Source organism: Mytilus trossulus, chromosome 11 (genome assembly GCF_036588685.1).
Source record: "Mytilus trossulus isolate FHL-02 chromosome 11, PNRI_Mtr1.1.1.hap1, whole genome shotgun sequence".
Taxonomy (NCBI): domain Eukaryota; kingdom Metazoa; phylum Mollusca; class Bivalvia; order Mytilida; family Mytilidae; genus Mytilus; species Mytilus trossulus.
Window position 1 is genome coordinate 48,398,036 of NC_086383.1, and position 23,052 is coordinate 48,421,087.

A 23,052-nucleotide genomic window follows, 5' to 3' on the forward strand; every position below is an offset into this window, starting at 1 on the left:
ACAAAAATAAATAAATAAAAAGTTTATTTATAAAAATATATTTTACAAAAATTGTAAAGAATTTCGACAAAATGTCATACACGGGTTTGTATATTGCAAACAAGACAATAAAAATAAACACAAGAGAATTTCATGTTCCTTCTATTTATGAGAGATATATAATGGGTCAGAATTGGATTGTATATTCCAAATTTAATGAAAGTTTGACGGGTTTACAACTACTTTAGACCTTTGATGACAATTACCTAATTTCATTCGTATCGTGACATCTTTCATTCCAAATTTAAAATACGCTTATTTTGAAAGTATAAAGTTTATGAAAAAAGACCACATCTTAGTTGGTTTGTTTAGAAAACCAGAGACATTTTGAAACTACATGCATAATATAATAGTTGAAGGTATGCATACATGTTTTTCATGATTTTTGTACTGAGAAGTTTTGAGACGTAGCTCTTGAAACATTTTATTTGCCTTTTTAGTTGAGTTTGTTATTATAATTATTATTATCTATTAAAAACCTCATCTTCAAGATTATCATTATGGTTCATAATATCCTAAAAATTAGACAAATTATTTAATCAAACATTAATTGAACGTGTTATCTTGAACGCATGTGAATATATTAATTGGTATAACATGGAATATCCGATATCCAATATTTCTAAAATTGTACAGTAAATCACTACGGATATAGGGTGTATTCTGAATCTGAAAATTAAAGGGCGTTGGTATTCAATTATGAAGGAGGAACTATTTTATATTCATCCAAACTTCTTTTTTTAGTTTAGTATCTTAGACATAAATGCAATGCTAAAAAAGCGCTTGTACTAATAAATGCAAGTTGTTTCATTTGTTGACATTCACTGAAATGGCACTGGATTGATTTCCAAACGAAATTTTTGGACTGATTTTTACAAACTTTTGGATTGAAATAACTTTTTAAAATTCTATTATTAGAAAACAATAAACTTTTAAGGAAAGAAAAATATTTTTGAAAAATCGTTTACAGACTCGGGAATACCTATTTCCGTATTTTTCATCTTGAGGATTGGAAGAGCCAGATAACTTATATGGTGTATCTCTTTGTTTTATCAGAGACGATTGAAGTTGAGGGTTGAGGAAATTTTTGTGAAAAATTTAGAAATGATCAAGGATGATTTCCAAATCACCGCTATCATATTTTTCGTTTCTAACCCAGAAAAAATAAAAAAAATTATTTGTAAACGTGGTGTTCATAAAATGTCAATGTAAAACTAAAACGGATAAAAGAAATAAAACCCTCAAAATTTTATCATGTAATACTTATCATGAGAATTTTCGATAAGAACCTAATATTTAAAAGATACTATCTTGTATTCGCTCGTGCACGCGTGCAAGTTGTGCAAGATACGATAGGGGGTTAATACTAAGCTCCTTAAACTTATGTAGGAAATATTTCCAGAAAGCGGTTTCTGAATAAAACAGAACATTTTACGCAACATCGGTTGAAGAAAACTACAACATTAAGATTTTATCAGGGGAAGCCTGCAAATTTTATCAAAAATAAGTTGGTTTTTATCTTCTATCGGTAGATTACATGATAACAGAAAATAGTCGGCAAATTTGAAAGAACAGTTGCAAATTTTGAGTTAATTTTAATTATTTGTGAAAAAATAACATTAATTAAATTTGAGAGTTTTTATATTGTTGACGAATATTAGTATCCAGATAAGCTAAGTAATCACGTGGTATCTGGCACCGCCCACTTCAGCTTATCTCGATGGTCCATTCGCCAAAACCTAAATAAACATTATATTCATCTCGTAAATGAGGTATACTTTAGAGATATCGGCATTATAACTGCGATAGTGAGGATTGGATAGATTTTTTTCCTCTGATTACTGACCCACGAAAACTTTCTCGAGATAAAGTCAAAAGTTCCATCAAAACACTAATTCCGAAGTCTACATAGAATAAAAAGGTAAGTTTTAAGATTTCTTCTATCTCTTAATAATCTATGATAGTTTGTACCGTATCGGAACAGGCTTGAACAAAACCCGGGTCCAATATCTTTATAACCAATTTCTTATCATATCACCTTTATTATCACTTGAGTAGAAATATTTTTGGAAGATATCATCATTAATGAATTTGTCAGTGAGAAATACTTGTACTGTGAGTGTAATATATTCTGATTACTAAAGTTTTGGAAATACTATACGAATGTAAACTAGGATTTCATTAAGAAATTGCATATGAAAGTTGACAAACGTGCATCCATCGTTTCAGGTAACCAATACTATTTCTATAGTCCCTTAGTTGAGAAACCCGCAAATATGCAATTAAAGAAAAAAAAACTTGTAATGTGAGTGTAATATGTTCTAATTAATAAGTTCGGGAATAAAATACGAATGTAAACTAGGATTTCATTAAGAAATAACATGCGAATGGTGACCAACACACATCCATTATTTCAGGTAACCAATACTAGTTCTAAAGTCCTTAGTTGAGAAACCCATAACTATGCTAATGTCAGGAATAGCACGGTACGCCTCATTTGAAACGGATGCAATAGTTTCTCGACACAGAGTTCTCAGCTATGACAACTGAATTTAAAAATGTTTATTATTTCAATGAATTATTACCTTTTTTTCTGACGCAGGTGTAATAATGTATAATTGAATATTCCACAAACTATATATTAAGAATGTAATTGAACACTCCTGCGATTTTTTTTCTCTTCGATGACAATTTGTATAAGTTTATGTAAATAATAACCCCCAAAAAAATCTTGATTCTATGTAGTATTTCTTGTACTGAATTTCAAAATAAACTTTTTGTGTTTTGTTTTTGATAATAAAATACATATATTACATCAGCGCAGCAGCCGTGCTTCGTTTTCAATCATGATTTACTTTTCTAAAATTCTCCGCTCAAAATATCAGATTCCAACTTTCTCGTGTAATTTAAAACTAAGACCGATTTTACTTTACTTGTTTTGTCCCTTTTGGACTTTTTTTTTTGTAAAAAAAAACCCACACGGAACTGAAACGACTTCCTACTCACACATCCTTTGCCTTGATTTTTTTTATTAGCAAATTCAAGCGCACTAAATTTATAAAATTTTATTTCTATCATATTAGGTATATACCTATGTCCAAGCTAAATATCGAAATGATGATATTGCTATATAATAAATTAATATTTTAGTTTTGTTTTCTAATGTTTTAAACCTGATGTGCCAAAGTATGCTTCAATTAAATGTTTAAAAAAAATATATTAAATGATAATTTTTTTAAATCGTGATTGATCCAAAACATGTGCTTTCTTTTTCATTTTTTATGATAAAAAAAATAATAAATAAATCATCGAAATCAGTGGTTCTCACAGCATATTATAAATTGGTAATTTTCATTAGTTCTACAAGTGTAAGTTGAAACTCTAGATAAAAGTAGACATCAAGTAAAATTATGAACAGGTGGTTACAGAAATGTTAAAATAAAACGGTTGCTGCATAAATCAAGTTTACTCAAATTTGTAACATTTCTTTAAAAAATACTAATCCTAACGAAGAAGCCACAAACTATTTGTTTTTATTTGTTTTAACCTTTGTTAACAACTTACCGAAACAAAGCTTTTGTTTAACTCTTGAAACTAGCTAATAATTATTATTAGTAGTAATTTGTTTATTTACCTATTAACTGTTAATCATGGATCAAAGGAATTATCACGCCTTTTGTGATGGCTTCGGTTAGGACTCAGCAGGGATTTTGTTTATATAATAATTACTCCTATGATCTTTGATGTTAGAAGTTTACAGCCAATATACATAATTATTAGTCTTGTTAATTTTCATTATGAAATAAGAGACAGAGAAGTAAACATTTTAGGATAAAATACAAATAAGAAATAACTGAAGACTACAAGGTAGGAATATGTAATATGTTAATTTTCGTATTTTTTATTTGTTGACGAAAGACTTATATTAGAAAACGTGGTGAATCGTTGAATTGTTTTGTTTTTTTTTATATTTAGAGTATTTATCTTTTATACAGCAGTTTTGGTACACTCTTTCATGAAGACTCGCGTTTCATCTAGAACTATAACACTAATATATATATATTAGTTTCCGTTTCGATTCGTGCTAGATTTTCTTGCAATAACTTCTATCAATTTGAAACTCAAATAATTCAATCCCTCCCCGTAATCGATCTAACAGCGGAATATAATGACTGAATAATTCTCGTTAATGCTTAAAATCAGAATAAAATGGTAAACAAATGTCCAAGAATCATAAACAGTCAAGAATTAATATTGGTCAATGTTCCAAGGTGGTTTTTATGATGTTCGTAAAATAATTATTTTGTCCCTTTTTAAACTTTGGAAATATAGGTATTAATAATTTAAGATTGCAATATAATATGTAAGTTTACGTATATGGCTATTTGCCTTGAAACATTTTTTTTAGTTTTTTGTTTTGTTTTGTATAATACTTCCATGCTTCCATGGTTTGAAAAATGAAATGAAATATGCCTATAAATAGTAATAGTTATTTTTTAATACAGAAGGTTCCAGTTCTGGCAATGGTTAATATTCCTCATTTGAAGAAAACTTAATAATGGTACTTTATAGATTGGTGTGACAGTAATATAAAAAATACATTTGTAAATTATTTCAGAGTATATAGTTATCATACTTTTTTTAATGTACAAGTAACAATGATGTAGATGGATAAGAAAACGTATTGCTGACGCGGATTCTACTTTTTACCATACGGACATTATTTGTAGAAGTAGAATTAAAGAATATTTGATACAAGTAGAAATATATTCCATAAATACAATTAAGTTATCATGTCTCAACTTTTGTTTAAGATATAATATATACAGGCGTACGTATGCGCATTAGTTGGTTGGGCTGTCGACTATTTAGGGTTGTTTAAGATTGTCTCAAAATTGTGCTGTTGTTCTTGCAGTATCAAAACTTGAAACAATTGATATATTTTGAATGATTGCTATTTTTTTAGTTATATTATTCTTTAAATAAAGATCATAAAAAACGTGATTAAAGCTGAATGTTAAGATGTAAAAATAATGTATTTATATTTTGTATCCTAACTTTTCGTCTAGGGTATCGTCTTGGTCATGTTTGTGCTGATGTAAAAACAGTCTTGTCTGGTCTTTCCTGGAACCCGATTAATGTTATTCAAGAGATTATTGCCATGCATGCGCATGAAAATTGATATTATAACGATCGATTTAAATGTTTGATGTGCAATATTTCATTTATAAGGAATATCAAAATTATTTCCAAAATATAATTCGCACAACTTTCTAACAGAAATCTGTATCATAGACCCAAGCGCCTGTGATCAAAACGATTTGGATCATACCGAGTTATACGACAATCCTTCGTGGAAAGACGGAACTACATAACATTTGTTTTAAATGACAAATATACACAATCCTTCGATCGAATTTTTTCAAATGACACATATGAAATATTTTGAATAATGCAAGTAAACAAAGTGCCCGTATTTTATCAAAATGTATTCTAAAGTTCAAAACAAATACGTAATGCATCAGATATGAGGGTAATGTGTTAATATGTCATGTTGTAGCATACTAAGACCCTTTTGTGTATTTAATGTTGATGTCCATTGCATTTGTCTTTTAAATATTGGGAAATATTAAGTATTTTGGAAACTTAGACCTTATAAAAAAATAGTATTTTGGAAATAGTTCGACTACAATTTGGACTAAAATTAAGGTTAGTAAGAAGTTTGATTTTGAAAAACGATTATTAAACCAGAATAGCAGTCATATGTTAATTTCGAAAACATCCATAATTTCTATTCACACGTCTTAAATATTATCATTTTCAAAGGGATTATAAAGACTGAGACTTAAGTTTTATCCATATTGTTTTCTTATGAACAGAAGCAAAATTGAACAGGAAGATTTTTTTTCAAAAGACAGCCAGCTGATATCTGCTTGTCAATATATTTGTAAAATTCTTTCAAGCTTATCATTTTAATCCGCAGGTTGAACATCAGATACAGCAATTTTCCACCTGTCGTCGCCCACACTTAGAGAATATATCATAGTAAACGACGTTTGACATTTTCCTCATTCTCCTGTGTTCACATTTCACTACGTATGAACCGAATGGAGTTTCATGGCACATACGGAACCATTGTGGATTAGTGCGCCGCAGTCTTATTCGACTCAAGTGAAGGAAGAACCGTTTGACGACCATTCAGGTAATCATCATCAACAGCAACATAGTCCACCAGTTAACAACACACAACCCGCAGCCTATGCGCGGGGTATGCTGAATTTCCAGGAAAACAGTCCACTTTTGCCAAACGAAGAAGTGGAAACTTTCTTTAACCATCTAGACCATCCAGTTAGTATAACTCGTGCTCACGACTCAGAACGAGACTCGCATTCAAGTGACTCAGACAATTCAAAACTCTCACCGCCAAATACAATGTTTCATAACACGATGCAATCGATGTCAATCCCATCAGCCGGTGGTTACGCTGATGCACCCGGTGCTAACAGTTTTATGCATGCAGGTGCCAGTCCAGTTTATGTACCAACAACCAGACCAGTGCTTCCAATGCAGTATGTCGGCAATGGATCCGGACAAACTGTGTCATCTCCAAACACTCCTTCCATGTGGCCAATGCAGTCAGATGCTACTTACAGTACTCCAAACACTCATCCATCTGTATCACCTAGATTTGCTTTCGCCCCATCACCAAACTCGCCACCATCAGCCAGAACAGACTCTAGTTTCAATTCCGCTTTACGTCCAAGTGGTATCAGCCCGTATCCTCCGTATATGACACCAGAGTTCTCATGGAATTACAACATGGCCCTGCAACAAGGTTTACGGCGGTCAGGCCCTGGTGAGTATTTATTTTCAGTTCAATGTATTCCAAAAAACTGTTTTGTCTTATATATTTTGTAGATTCAACACGATAGCTTTCATTTTCTAGTGTAACCTCGCCAAAATAGGATTCTGATTTTACCGCAAATTTATAATCAATGTTTGGCCGTTTTTTACATAAATGCCCTAAAGAAATAAAAAGTTTAGAGGGTAGATTTTTAAAGCATATTTTTAGGACATTTTTTAGACTGAAATCGAAATTTTTGAAATGCAATCTTGAAATATTTATATTGGGTATTTACACGGAACATATCATTTCACGACTGTAAGACAGTTTTATTCACATATTGGAAATATCTGAAGTCGAGTGCGACATTCTGTAGATGTCAAGAAGGGCTACGAGATGTCTATGTAACAGTTGATATAAAACATTCACCAAGCTTAGCCAATTATGACCAGTTTTACAGCCACGATGTCGTGTCTATGATGCAAACTTGAGACCTTTTAGTTTCATTAGCAAGATAACACGACGTGTATGAAAATTCATTGCCTTTTTATTGTAGTTAATTACTCTAAACACGTAATTATGAGTATATGCAGAGATAAGTGTTTAGTATAGATAACGAAAGTCATATTTGAAATTTGATCTGCAATAATTTAAGTATGGAGTATCTTTTGTTTGTAAATTTACATTTTTCTTTGTTGAGTAACATCTAGGATTTTTATAGTAAACTATAATTACAAATCGTTGGTAACATTATAATTTTTCAAATATATTTTTTTGACAAAATATACATATAATTTCTCTTGTCATTTCAGTGTACCAAAATTAAAAAAATATCATTTTTGATACGTTAAGAGTTATTTTGGATATATTTTTTAATATTTTTTGTAGAAACAAGGATTTTTATAGCTTTACTTTTTATAAATCCTTGTAAATTACTTTCTTCCAAAAACTATGAAAATAAAGGGATATAATAAGAAATATTTAGTTTTTACAATTAAGCACTTATAACAAAAATTGCTAAAATGTTCAATTTAAGTTAAATATAAATTCGTTGCCTTCATATAGGTTTGATAGACATATATTGCTCCCGATATTGCTGTTTCATAATATAATAAATTTTTATTTTAAAAGTTAATACTTGTCCTGCCAAATTTATTCATATCATAAATATTTGAAATTTACACAGGAATTATTTGTACTTATCTATCTATATATGTATATGAAAATCGTTGCGTAAACTTTAAGGAAAACAATGAAAGTGCCCTCCCAAATCAATTTATACTTCAGTATTCGAATTTACTTTGAAATTATGTATTATACAGAAATTGTTATCTATATTATTACTGTATAGCGCTAATAGTTAGGGGATTTGTATGAAATAAATTGACAAATCTCGGATCATTCATAGGTGCAAGGTTAATCTTAGTGTCATAAGCAATTTTCTGATAAAGGTGTGCTCCGTCTTAACAAAATAACAAGTAATGAGGGTAACAGAAATATGTCAAATATGTTAAAGTTTGTTTCATTCATGTTCATCTTCCGGATCGATTTACCGGCTTTGAGTTTTGTTTTTAGTTTATTTGGGAGTTCCTACATCAGGAAATTGTAAATGTTCAAAGTTACAAGTATATATATTACTTAACAAAGACGTACTACTTTAGATATTTGTTTGTACACTGTGTAGTTTGTTGTCTAAAAGGTCGGCTGCTCTAAGTTCAATGTTAAAAGTGCACGCATACTTTTATACAGTGCCGGATTTAATTTTCTAGTACGCTTTAGTATATTTTGAGTCATTAGAATAATTTATAAAAGAACTAATAAAATTTATATAACTACTGTTTCATGAAATAATAATTAATAAAATGTAAGAACTTAGATGCTATTTTCTCGTACTATACATGTAGTGAAAATATTGATTGAAAACGAAATTTTGCATTACTGAATTGATCAGGAAAAAAAAATAAGATATTGCATCCGAATCTATACATATCCGACTGAATTGGTATAAAAACATTGAAACATTGAAAGCTAGTATTATAGATTTTTAACATACTATGCAAGCGATGACAAAATATTATTGTGCGAAAATTGCCACGCTTTCGTCTTCGACAAGTAGTCGTTTTACCAGAAATTTCTTTCCTTATAATTCCTTATTATAATGTTGTCACGGCTATGGATAGTCCTATAGTATAAGATTTCTTAGGTTCATTATTTCTATCGGATTTTTTTCTATCAATGCTGGATAAGTGATTTCAAATACAAAGTTTCCAAAAGTATATGTTATTTGAATAATTATTACAGAAATATCCAGTGGTAGGAAATTTATCAAAGTTGAACGATACACTGAAATGCATATGAAAAATGAAGATTTGACTAAATTGTTTTTATCTAAATCCATGTAATCTGTTTATCACAATTGCCTAAGATAAGATGAGATACTTAAAATTATCCAAATAAAAAACTACAGGCTCATATTTTGAGGAAATTTCAAGATTTTAAGATTTTTAAATCCAGTTTATTATTATCAGTAAAATCTGTGCCTTGACCAGAGATAAGAAATGACTATTTGTTGCTATTTGCCAAGCCTATTGACGACCTGGCCTTTGTTTGTCCACTGAGGGAGATTAACGACAAATTCCTCGGTTACCAGATCTTGCCGTATTGAAGCAGTATATTTACAACTTAAAGTAAACACACGAAAATGAAAATCATGTGCAATTTGAAAAGTAACAAGACCAAAACCTTTATACAAATTAACAGTTGTTGCCTGGAAGTAATTTCTTTGTAGAGTATCGACGAAAATAAATTGTGTTTCAATAGTGAAACCCTGTTAAGTCATACTAGAATATGTCATAATGTAAGTGACACGGGTAAATAAGATTGATAAAATCAGGACCCATTTATTTTCACTGAAAAATAATTTATGTTTCAGTAAAATCATTTTATAACTGCAACTTGTTTTGAAATGAAAAAAAAACCAATGAAAAATAATTAAAAAATTATTTATCAGAAATGCACAAATTACATTTTAAACTAGATCAGCTTTTTCGCTTACGAAAATTGGAAGAACTAACCTATAACAGTTTGTAGTAAGGTACATTTCTATGTAATGGATAAAACAAAGAGAAATCCGAACATTAAATTATGTTAAGATGAAAGCTACTTGGTAATTTTGATCAAAATTCTAAAAACAATAAAGAGACATTAGTTCTGAAAAATATTCTCGTTTCAATTAATTTGGTTGATAGGTAATACAAAATGTAGTACCACGAATTCACGTCAAATTCATAGCTTCATGCAATATATATCAATGTATAAATATACCTGTACGAATATATTCTAAATTGATTGTACAGGTTGAAAACCCATTTAATTTTTAACCGTGAGAACTTAGACGCCATTAAATTCCATGGAGATCTTCAATTCCCTTCCGTACATATTGGAAATAAATAAACAGTTTTAATACGTTGTTTATGATGTTTGCAGTTGTACAAATTAGCAATCAAACGCTCAAAGAAACATAAATTTCACCTCGTTATTATGATTTTACATGATATATTATACTAATTTTCTGGACCCATATTCTAACAAGATTTGTGTATTGTTTATTGGTATACATGTATATTGCTAAATTAAATTTCGTTATTAAAAGTCCGTTTATTATTGAGAAAAAAATGCTTCCTTTAGATTTAGATACATTTACAGGCTATCTGATAATCATTATGAGGTAAAATACAAATAAACACAAAAAACTGGAAAAGTTACGATTAACACAAAAATTGCATAATAATAAAAACCTTTTTTTTATTTCTCCTATTTAATTTGTCGGCGTTTGCCTATTTTCCCATGATTACAACGTTAAAGATGGTCAGTTGCATAAGTGTAATAGAAACATAAAAGCAGTATCTGGTTAGATGTAACGTTAAATTGTTTCAGGTCTGGCTATTATCATCTTCACCATTTCGACATAAGGTTACATAGATAAAATGTCTTAAGTTCCTTGAATGTTGTCAAACAATGCAAACTGAAGCCAAAATACGGCGATCTGTTTAAAACATTGAACACCTGCCCCGACCTGTCACGATTTATACTTAGAATGCTTGTGAAAAATAAACAAAAGTGGCACAATGATAGTTTACTGTGTCTTGTCCATAAGAATATAAGGAATTCTTTGAAACTTCGGAAAGTCACTGAATATTGTTTAAAGGCTTATGGAATTTGAAAAATGTTAAATTTATTTTACATTATACGATTATAACCTGTAAATGTGTACTAACTGCAGAATTTTTTTTTATATAGAAATAAAATCTCTCAAAATGAAACTTTTTTACCCTATGTGATCCAGTACAAGTATATTGTTACTGGTGGTTTTTCGACAATGTAGCGATTTTATGATACAATGTCACTGACGTAAACATACATATTTCTTTTTTAATTTTGCACAGATAAGTGCAAAAATATTACTGCGCTTTCGTTTGAGAATTCTTTAATTATATCTTTGGTATATAACAAATATGACTTTCATCTGAGAGACTTCTTCAAATGTGTCTTCACTTGACCATTAGTCTTTGTAGCTACCTACACGCAGATTTGTGTTAAAACAGTATGTCTAGTGAGCAAAGTTTTTAGACAGTAAATGCACTTTGTTTGCCATTTAATTTGCCCAGTCAAAACCAAACGGAACAAAAGAGATAGGATATTTTGTTCGTTTTCATAGACATTTTCCATTCATGAAAAGCAAAAAGTTCCCATGCAGATTGTGAAAAGCGTCGCTACACAACATTTCCTCTCGTTTACCTCGCCACCGCCTCAATGTTTGCTGTTAAGCAAGCCACTGACTTCAAAATTCTTCACCTACGAGACAAATGTCAGTTTAATCCATGCTTATCTAAAAGTATGGAAATGAATTGTGAAATAAATACATATCAATTTAAAGTGAGATATCGAATACGAAATTTTACAATTGAAGAATGGGACCCTCTTCTCTATGGCGTCGAAAGGTCAGATAACTATAAGTAAATGTCTACTCGAAAGGATAAATTATGTCTTAAAATGTTTCCGAATGGATTAAACGATTAACTGAAAACAGGGCTTTTGAAATCAACGTTGAAGTCAATTTTGAACACTGTATATTTTCAATATTAATTGTATTGACCTAAGAGAAAACCTTTAGATTTATGAATCCGTGTGTAAATATATGTGACCCCCCGAGTATTATGAAGTAGGAATATTTCGTTGTGTAAATACCGTTTGACATTACATATAAGATTTTATAATTTCTGGTATAACCCACAATTGAATCGAGTGCCCCTTGTACAATTTTACGATAGGGTTGTATACAAAATACTCTTGTCTCTTCGTGTAGTTTAAAACATAGTTTTAAGTGTCAATTTTGGTGTTTACAATTTTAAGATTGTTTTGTATTTTAATGTCTATTTTGTTATATAAACTATTTTGTAACTTTTTCTCTTCCAAGACATAATAGTATACAAGAATGTTTTTTGTGCCTCCAATGAGAGAACAACCAAGAACTGCTGTTTATCATATACTGTGTCAATTTACTTAAACTTGACAAATTTTATTTTGCTTGTTCTTAAAAAAAAAACCCATGACATCAAAACTTTCGTCTGATTAATAGAGTATATAAGAGTGAGTGAGAGAAATGAAAAACATAGAAATATAACAGATTTTGTTCATGTATTTTGTTCCGTAGCAATAAAGTGATTGTCCATAATTTAAGTTCGAAATTTTCTATTTCTCTTCTGCCGAATGTAAAGTGGCTATATACTTGTCTTGTATGTTAACGGTCCTTCATTTCCTTGAATATGCAAAACGCCGGAAGTGTTACCGCACATTATACATGTAGTCCGAAGTACACTTCTTGACTTTAAGTATCTTTATTACTTTGTATGCTTTGGTTATTGACTTCTTTTGTCAACGAACCCGTGTTTCTGTGAAGATAAATGAACTCACTTAGAAAATACTCTTCTGGCTTAAAAAGTTACAATCTGATAAATTCGTATCTATTGACAATCTAAGATGCGTTTTAGAATTAATGGCTGTAAAACATTTACAAGAAGTATCATGGCGAGAAAAGATACTTAATTTTTTTATACAGCAAACAGCACGTGAAGTTAAAGCAGACGTTAAAACGCGCGTGCTGTCATTCGGTACCGAGTGACACATATTCTGTTGAATCAAATTCGGCCCTATCTAAACATCTTGATGAAATGAGTTGATGCAAGATAATTGAAAAACATTTTACTTTAGTTTTTAAAAAGCTCATCAAGAATTGATAATCAAACCAAGACGGCGTGTTTCTTGATAAAACTTGGGATAAAAATGATAAATTACCGAAAGTGCCCTATCCCCCTTGTTGAAAAGAACGATAACATTAATTTTAAATCATTTAGATATAGTTGTCTTGTTGCTTTTCATTTTCCATAATAATAAACTGACTCTAAAACCACTTAGGATACTACAGCAGTTTGTTATTTTACAACTCATGAAATTTCTTAATATAACTCGAAAGTATAATAAACGAAGATTTGTTTCTAGTTTCTTACAATGTTCGTAATAACGATTATATTCTTTTTGTTTTATTTCCCCAATATGCCAGGATCGTGAATGATACATTCTATTTCACTACTATACCAGTCCTGAAATTTTTTCCGTTTGACTCAAAACATGCTATCTTTTAAGGTATAAATTATGATTCAAATATTTTCGAATCGTGCTGCATTGCTGTAAAAATCCTAGAGTTTTTGGGAGGAAATGTTCAGACTTAATATTTGTGAAATGAAAAAAGATATTTATTATTCAAATAGAACCGTCACGATTCTCTGGTGATTTACACCCGTATATCCACCTTCTTCGTAAGACGGCGCCACCAGTTAATTTAGTTTCGTAACTAATTCAAGATCACGACAACGCTTGTTATTTCTGACAAATGAATTATGAACACCTCAAAGTGTTAAAGGTTGTGAAAATGTTTAATTGATTAATAACCGTGGTATGAGAAAATGCAATAGAACCGTCAATTTTAGGTTAAAACCAGGAACAAGGCAATAAATCTCAATAAGAAAAAAATAGTACAAAGGAGCTGTGTACTGCTAAATTTCATAGTTTTTGCTTGAAAATGACATTGATGCATACCATACCACTATGATGTGTAGCACCAAAATATGAAACCTGTTAATTCTGATATAAGTAATAATGTTGTTGTTAACTTAAAGTAAAAGATGTATGAACATGTTTGATTTATTTTAATATTTCATTGTAATTCATTGGAAGTTTCTATACATAACCATTTTGTTAAGATTAAATACGGTACTATATACATATATATATAATAGTTATGATGAAAACATTGTATTATATTTGCCTGATTGATGCATTTACAGAACAAACCATTCTAGAAATCCTCGCTGAAGATAAATGATTATTGGCGATGAATTTTACCTTTTTAGTTGCACCAAATTGGCAATCTCAATGAAATTTCAGTTGCACCAAATTGGCAATCACAATCAATTTTGTATAAATATTCTGAAATATAATTTTTCTTCGTAGATCACCACAGCAAAGGATTTCCGGGAATGGTTTATGCACCCGAATTCGGCTCCTTAACTTATGTAAGTATAAGTTCGATATTTTTACAAAGTTTATTTTCTTTCTAACAGATAACCAAGACTACTTCGCGGACTTGGAGGGGCGGGAATGTGTAAACTGCGGAGCAATCTCTACCCCATTATGGCGCCGAGATGGTACCGGTCATTACCTATGTAACGCCTGTGGATTATATCATAAGATGAATGGAATAAATCGCCCCCTCATAAAGCCTCAAAGGCGATTGGTTAGTTTCTTTGTATTCAAATTAACATGTAGCTAATTAACCAATTATATGTTGTGTTACATGTAGATTTGCCCTTAGATGGTAGCGTTTGCATACATTTTTCTAAATTCATCTTGAGTATATACCCGTACGTCTAAGATGTCAAGAAATAAAATGGGGCTTTGATGTTTAGTTAAGTTCTGTGTTCTAACTAATACATTATGTTGTTCCTATACTAAAATTCTGTATGCATTTGATTTAATCTTACGTTGGTATTTATTACTACTTATAGGGTGATTTCGGTGATGCCTATTCGAACGCACCCCAATATCAGACTGGCGATGCTCTTCAAGCATTTGGTCCTTGGACAACAGGCGGAAAGGTACTGGGAAAATCTAGAGTATGTTGATATTACATTTATAAAACTAACACAAGTACTAAAGATGAAAATAGATTAATTTATGCAAGCGCAAGAATGGCTAAAACTTATAATTTATAATATATAATATTTTGCATATTCAGTATATATCTTTTTCAAAATATATTGCTACCCTGCCTTGCATAATGCTCATTTTCATCTTCAGAAAGTTTTATTTTTGAAAATATTTAATGTTTAATTTATGTTGGATATTAGTTTTTATAATTAGAAAATTTTAGCAACTTATTATGTCTTTCAAATAACCTGTATTCTATTTGACTTTTGGTCTTGGACAAAGTCGATAATGAACTTTTCTTTTATAAATACTAAAATATATTTTATTGTTTAAAATTAGAATTTTATCCTAGAAAAATAGTTTAAAATTTGTTTACTTATTTTAAGAAATAATTGCTTGCTTTATCCGTCGTCGTAAGTATACACGTGTTAGCTCTTAAATAAAATCCGTATGCTCTGTGTGTGGTTGGCATAAAACATTTACTTATATATATTTTCATCTTGTCGCTATTCAAATTATGTGTCAAAGATCTATAGCGTATGGGAGCCGGAACATAGTTTTATACAATCGATTGACAATGAAATAGGGAACCTGTTAATTTAATCTTAAAAGAATAAACATGTCATATTTGTTTCCTCCGAAACTACCTACAAATTTTCAAAACTATTCGTTACAGTCGATGTGATGACTAAATTTCATCAAATGTTTAATTTTTTATCAACAAATAAGCATTATGTTATCAAAACGTTGACGTGATCTTGATAAAACAGCAGCAGACGTTCTCACCACATTCAAAGAAATCATTTTCATGTTTTCATATTATGTCAAGAGGCAGCGCGTGCCATGTTCTTTTTTGTATCCATTTGGTCTTTAAGTAAGAAGTAGCGCGTGATTCTTTTTTTTTAAGTTCTTCAAAAACAGCCGGTCGACAAATGATAAATCACAAATCCATTACTTCCAACTTTATCCTTGTTCCGGAAATTTTATATTGCTATTTTTAAGACTGAAAAAAAATGAACATAGTAATAAGACGATATGGTATTAGTGCCTATGTCGACTTATATTACTTAACTCCACTCGTCGATCAAAAATATAAAATAAAGCGGCAAAAGACAATTATATTTTTTAGAAAATAATGAGTTGAATGCGTTCATGGACCTTTGTATCGATGAAATCAGCGTTTCTATTTATTTATATTTGAAAATGCCACACACAATATGATTGTAAACTTAAGAACGCAAGATGATATTTTTCTTACATCACATTTATAGGTATTTAAGTATTTTGATGTCATTGAGAAACAAGATGGCTCTTGTCATTTCATGCTCTCTAAAACTGAAAGCAATTGAAGCAATCGAAAACACAAGTTTATAAACTTGATTTTTATCTTCTGGAAGATAAAGTGAACATTTTATGCAATGCTGCGATACACATTTCGTCGCGTGCTTTTTAGATCATCAGCTGCGTCCCTGTTGTAACGAAAGCCCGGTATCGCTCAACACCGATAATCACCGATAAGAACTGGTTCCCAAATTTCCTCTTTATAACTAGGGTTTCGAGGTGGTCTTCGAATTTTTTTATCAATAAATCAGAAGCAATTTAAGATATTTCAGTTGATAACGTGGAGAGGTATTTTGATAAATTTTGATACAGTATCTGGATTTAAGATCGCTATCTACACTCGGCAACATTTACATGTATGCACCGGCGGAAATCTAATTTATTTCAATTTTACGGTACGTTTCTTATGTTCTTAGCTGCAGAATAAAAACAAATCAAGACTCGTAAACTACAATTACCTTGCTTTATATCAAGTTACTTCTGATAGGTAATTACACCAGTGAACGATTTCATTCGTATTTTTATTAGTTCATTTAAAATAATTATTACACCCGAAACTCACCTTCAGTTTCTTCTGCATCTTAAATTAGTTTATAAATGCATTATGTGTATGAAGTTAGATAGAAAAAAGTCATATTTCAGGAATTTTGAAATCCGAAATGATTTGCATCGAGTAGGATATAAATAATAATAATTATATAATTAATAACCCCAACCATTTAATGATTCCGGCAAAGTCAGCATAAGTCTTGTTGTGTATAAGAAACAAAGGCGGTCACCGTCATTTAATTGGCTTGTCTACACTTGTACTACACAGTCATAAAGTAAAGTAGGTGTGTTAACGAATCATAGATACATATTTAATGTGTTCCCAAATAATCCAAACTTCAATTAATTTTTTTTTACATGTATTGTTCTTTCTATTTCAGAGTGCTTCTAGACGAGTTGGTCTGTCTTGTGCTAATTGTCATACCTCAACAACTACTTTATGGAGGAGAAACAACGAAGGGGAACCAGTTTGTAACGCATGCGGACTCTACTATAAACTTCATGGGGTAAGTGCTTGTATTTCCCCTGGTTTCCTATATGGTCCTTTTACGTGTTGTTAGACTAAAAAGGAAGACAATCAATCTGAAATCATTTTATAATTCATTTTATTACGAATTATGTAGTACTTCTTTACTCCTTTGGAGAAAGAGCCATAAAGAGAATGCTAGTTTGCCATTAGTAGAAAAAAATACATTTTGGGACAGAAGAACCATTTTAGTGATAATCTCTTTGTATAATCTCTTCGTTCATAAAGGCTTACAAGAGCTGTAAACGTACTGGACAGCACAACATACCAATGTTACCACTAACAACCGACTCCTTCGAAAAAAGGCCGTCCATATACATAGAAAAACATCAACACATGGTAAAAATACCCTGCCACATTATGCGCCTATATCAAGTGAGGTTGAATCAACAAAACCTCTACCTATGCCTATCCAGAGTCATATGTTGACCAAATGTATGAAACGAAACAGTTTTATACCATCATATTTAGGATTTAATGTCACTTCTGTGGTGTCCTATGTATAACAGAAAGACTTCCAAAATTGTGGTTTTCTTTTTAAAACATGGACATTGCTTGTCTTATATGACCAAACTTGATGATATTCGACAAATAAATACGCATAAGAAACACACAACACGTAATTTATGTCGAACGGCTACATGTACATAAAGTTAAGTACGGAAATAAAATAAGTTAATACAAAAGAAATCAGTTTTAATTGTATTTTGATTCAAAGATTTAAATTTAAAATATATTCTATTGTTTACAGGTAAACAGACCTTTAGCAATGAAGAAAGATGGCATTCAGACACGAAAGAGGAAACCAAAGAATTTAGGCAAGAATAAAACAAACCAAGGCAAAAGTGATCAAGGTAAGATTAGTCTCAATCTATATAAGTTTTATAAATGAGAAATTCAGGCAATTTTGTACTAGGTTCAATCAATTTGGTTATTATTTTGGTTTTCTTGGTAATACAGCTTTTCACACATTTAGGTTGTTATATATCCTTGCTCTCTTAAGTTTTTGCAAATGGGTGTTCATAATAAAGCTTAATCTAGAAAAGCGCGACACATTTATGAACTTTTAATTTCAAAAGGAGATACATTACTGAAGTCATAAAAATGTTTAACTTCAGTTAATATAGAATTTATATTTTAACTTTTAAAAAAAAGGTTGTTTTTATATTTTTAAACTGAATGTATGTGCAGGAAAACCAAATGATGCATGTTGTTTCCACAATGAACAGTTAATTTCATTACTTTCTAAGTTTTTCAATGACATACACTTGATATTCCTGTTTCAGGTAAAGTTGTACGGAAAGACAAATAAATACAAAAACTGACATTCATGCTCATTCTTATTAAATTAATTATTTGTAATTTCAGATGTGAAAACTTCACCTCATTCTCCACAAATGACCGGAAATCAGAGTTCCCACGTGACACCAGTTGGCACGCCTACCATGAACGGAAATACTATTGAAATGCTAGCGCACAACAATCCTATCACATCCCTTTCTTCCGACCATACATCTGGTTTATCGAGTCCACTGAATAATGTCCATTATCCATCACCATCTCCACCAAGAGCCGTCCCCGTAAAAATAGAACATGACGTCATGGAATCACATGGTCAAACATATCATTCGGAATCGCCGTCAGGATTAAATACTGTAACTGTTGGTGCTAACTGAAGAACAGTTGTATTCAAGTGTAGAGTAACAACATTTACTCACAAATCGACGAGAAAAAACGAGATCATACGATAGAAATGAGATATTATATTCCTACCTCAGGATAATTAACAGGTTTAACTCATCACGTGTGTTCATCAGAAATGTAGTTACAATATGACATATCAGTGTATTTGTGGACAATAAAAACCAGTTGTGTATCAGACCTGGTTTCATGTTTTTTCGTGTATTAATTCAATTCCAAATTGACTTGTGATATTTATATATATTTTTGCATTATTGCATTAAATAATTACATAAATGTATATGTATATATATATTTTAGTAGATTAATTCTATTAAATTTATTATGATACCAAAAGAATAGCATTGCATCTTATGATTCATACATGTATAAGAAATATTAAGCTGCCAGCTATTTGAGAAAATATTGTGCCAAACTTGTATCTTGCCTTTTATGTTTGATCTAGTCATGTGGTCACCTTAGTTTCTTGCCAGACAATACATTAAAACACGTGACAGATTTTATCAAAGCATTGGTTCCCTTTACTTTTTCTCAAGAATGCATTGCTAGTTGATTAATATTGGTTTTAATTTGACACGTTGAAATATTGTCACATACATGCTAGCTATACTGTAAAGATAATGCATAGAACGTTACTTTTTTTTTATATTATTTCTTATTTATGCTTAATTTTTGTCTGAGTGTAAATAATTTCGCCAGTGCTATTTTTCTGTTTGCAGGTTAATATATACTGTACATTAGCTAAACTAAGAAAATACCATTAATGTTATTTTTAAGACTGTTTTTACGAATTGATTTTAAATGTTGCTAAAAAGAGTATCACAGTTTTTAACGATTTTCTTATGTTCAAGACTATAAACGATGGACAACTGAACCAATGTAGGCCGTTTCTCGCTTCTATATATAACGTTTTATGACACATGATTTCAGTTTGTCATATGATAACATTTTTTCAAATATTCATGTGACTTGCATAGATTATATATAGATACTTTTAAATTGTTATGTACAGTATAGAGATGTTATCAAAACAAAAACATTTATTGAGATAAATATTTTCTAAAAAAAATAAAAATATTGAAAATGAATATTGCTTTTCGTTACTCTGTATATTAATTGTCATTTCACTTCTTCTGATGCTCTGTTTCGCATATATCCATACATGTACATTTTCTTGCATGAACCTGTGTTATTCTCTCTGGAATATTTGAGATCGATCATGGTTTCCCCAATTTTAAGGTTGAATACCGTGCAACAACCTAAACAATTTTACATGTCTATAATGCATTTGTCATCTGAATATGGTTTCAACGGTACCTTATGGAAAGTAATAATACAGCGTAGTACTTTCAAAGGTATGGGATTAAATCTTTTCCAAGCATCGGTGCTTATTTAAACAATTGGTCTTATAAGTAGATGTTTATAGGCCCCTTATGAAGACTGCTAAAGCTATTTATTGTGACCTTTCTGTTTGTTGCTGTGTCTACTGATAAATATAAATAAACGTCCTTTGAATGTGACCTTTTCGATAACCTTTAGATCGAGTATAGAGGGAAAGTTGAGAATTTATAAAGATATAGTTAAAAAGAGATAGTTTAGTTGTCTTGAGAGTTTTTAAAGCTAGTATAAAAGCGTTCACGTGTTCATTTTACATGCAGGTAAAAAACCACGTCATTTGATATATGTCTTGACGTAATGTGTAGACACTTATCTCTTGTGTTGTTAGGTTGCTGTCTCATGGAAGTATACACAACTTCGTTCTCTAATTCTAATTTTATTCAAAATACCATTATACCATCACATAAGTCGACATTCAACATTTACGCGTATAGGACGCATATAAAAAGTTCAAATAATCTCTTACCCCTTTATGAACTTCAGAAAAGTTCACTCGATTGTTCATAAAGTTAACTTACCAAAGTAATGATTTGGGAAACTAAGTAACAGCAGTGAATAAAAGGAAGGCTCGTCAAAATTGGATTAAAATACATAATCTTATTACCGTCTAGGAAGTCTTTCAAATTAATTCCAAACTTGTGAACATACTCTATTCAGAGTTCAAGTTTCAGAAATAATACTGACGTGAGTATGTTCAAATGTATATGGCTCACAGAAACTGCCAACAATTAAATGCACTTTTAAAACACCACGATGACAAATACAGAATAGTGGTATTGCCTGTGTCACGCTTATTACTTACAAAAGACAAATCTAGAGGAGAAATAGAAAAGCATTACAAAAAGGTCATGTAAAATGATATTAAAAACACATCACGAATATTTGAAATTGTAACAGAAACTCTGAGAACAGAAAAAATTGGTATTGCAGAGATAAATACATTTGACCTTGAAACTAGAGCAGAATTTCAAATGGTATCAATAAGATCTTTATCACTGGACTGTTTGATTCGCATTGTTAAACATTTGTTGAACCACGATCAGCATTACCACCCCATTTACGACATAATTCCAGACGTTGTTATATCTTGCATTCGTGGATGTTCACACCGATATAGAGTATCAGGGTCTTAATTTGATTTATAATCCGATACATGATAGAAAATTTCAATGGATTTGATAGACAATTCTTTACGTCATTGAAATTGAATCTTGCTTTGTCAAACACACGAAAGTAGATAACATATTTTACAAACATTTAAAAAAAAATACAAAAGCACTTCTGCACAGAAGCTGGATCGTGTATGGTTAATATATTCAAGTCTGATAAATCCTTTAGGGGGAGATCTGATTTGACTGCCCGAAGCACTTTTATAAATGCACTGAAAAAGTACAGAAAGATGTATACTCGTTTTTTTCTTCTGTAATGTGTAGATTCATACATGTTACAATTAAAAGATGTAACAGTTTTGGCATTTGTCCATACCTTTTATGCAACCGTAAGATGATGTAGTGTCTGTTGAAAAAAAAAGAGAGAGAGAAAGTATACCTGGCATCATATATGAGAATCTTTCACAGTCTGAATACTAGTCTTATTGACGTATAACCCAAATACATTATTCAACAACAATCTTTTTATGCATAACAGTTGTTGTCCAATCGTTTGATGTGTTTTGTCATTTGTTTTTGCCATGTGATTAGGGACTTTCCGATTGAGTTTCCTCGGAGTTCAGTATTTTTGTAATTTTACTTTTGATCAAATACTGAAGCTTCAATATATAAATTCTCTATACTTTTACATGTGCATGGATGTCCACTGTCTTAAACTGTGAAGTTAAACCTCGTCTTACATAGACCCTCGGTCATTCGCAATAAGTACATTTATGTCCAATATGCAGTCACAACAGAAACCGTTATTATTATTTAGGTAAAATATATTCGGCTTAACACCTCTCTCAAGAATATACTTTTATTCGCTTCAAAACTGGACATTGGTCTTGAAACTACGATTGAAAAGATATACAGTGACCGTGTCTAACCATTCACACAAAGAAAATATTTATTTAATAAAAACACTGAAAAAAGAGAGATCAGGCAAGCGAAAATGTCGAGTGTGTAAATTTTGATTCGCTTATTTGCTTGACTATAAAAGCAATAATTCTCACGTCCATTAAAACGCAGACATTCCATAATGTAATAAGTTATCCATGAAACTATTCTAAATTGAATGATGAAATAATGCTTTTCAATATTGAAATTCGCCAATATACACGAAGAAACGGCTTAGAAAGCATGCCCAGATGTTCAACTGATAAGAATTGTTCTTTAATCACAAATTAGGCGGAACCAATTCATATTGTAGCAGATTGGAGTTCAAGGGTTCTTTAATT

At 30.7% G+C, this 23,052-nt stretch overlaps 1 protein-coding gene across 7 annotated transcripts; it reads left to right on the forward strand.

Annotated features, from left to right (window-relative positions):
• Window positions 1–1,682: 1,682 nt before the first annotated feature.
• LOC134691248 (transcription factor GATA-4-like) lies at window positions 1,683–20,284 on the forward strand. Of its 7 annotated transcripts, none has more exons than XM_063551638.1 (7): window positions 1,683–1,960; window positions 6,023–6,895; window positions 14,453–14,514; window positions 15,007–15,114; window positions 17,419–17,544; window positions 18,316–18,418; window positions 18,933–20,284. In XM_063551638.1, the coding sequence occupies exons 2-7, from the start codon at window positions 6,157–6,159 to the stop codon at window positions 19,238–19,240; spliced, it is 1,446 nt and encodes a 481-aa protein (XP_063407708.1). In that variant the 5' UTR covers window positions 1,683–1,960; window positions 6,023–6,156; the 3' UTR covers window positions 19,241–20,284. The 7 variants fall into 7 exon arrangements, with proteins under 7 accessions (XP_063407708.1, XP_063407709.1, XP_063407703.1 ...); XM_063551639.1 differs by having other exon boundaries at window positions 15,007–15,096; XM_063551633.1 differs by lacking the exon at window positions 14,453–14,514 and adding an exon at window positions 14,563–14,735.
• The last annotated feature ends 2,768 nt before the right edge of the window (window positions 20,285–23,052 follow it).

Excerpts from the sequence above, each read along its gene's own strand:
- LOC134691248 (XM_063551633.1), top strand. The coding sequence starts at position 6,157 with ATGGCACATACGGAACCATTGTGGATTAGTGCGCCGCAGTCTTATTCG. Across the intron at positions 6,896-14,562 it reads TTTACGGCGGTCAGGCCCTG|ATAACCAAGACTACTTCGCG; the intron begins GTGAGTATTTAT and ends TCTTTCTAACAG. Across the intron at positions 15,115-17,418 it reads AGGTACTGGGAAAATCTAGA|AGTGCTTCTAGACGAGTTGG; the intron begins GTATGTTGATAT and ends TTTCTATTTCAG.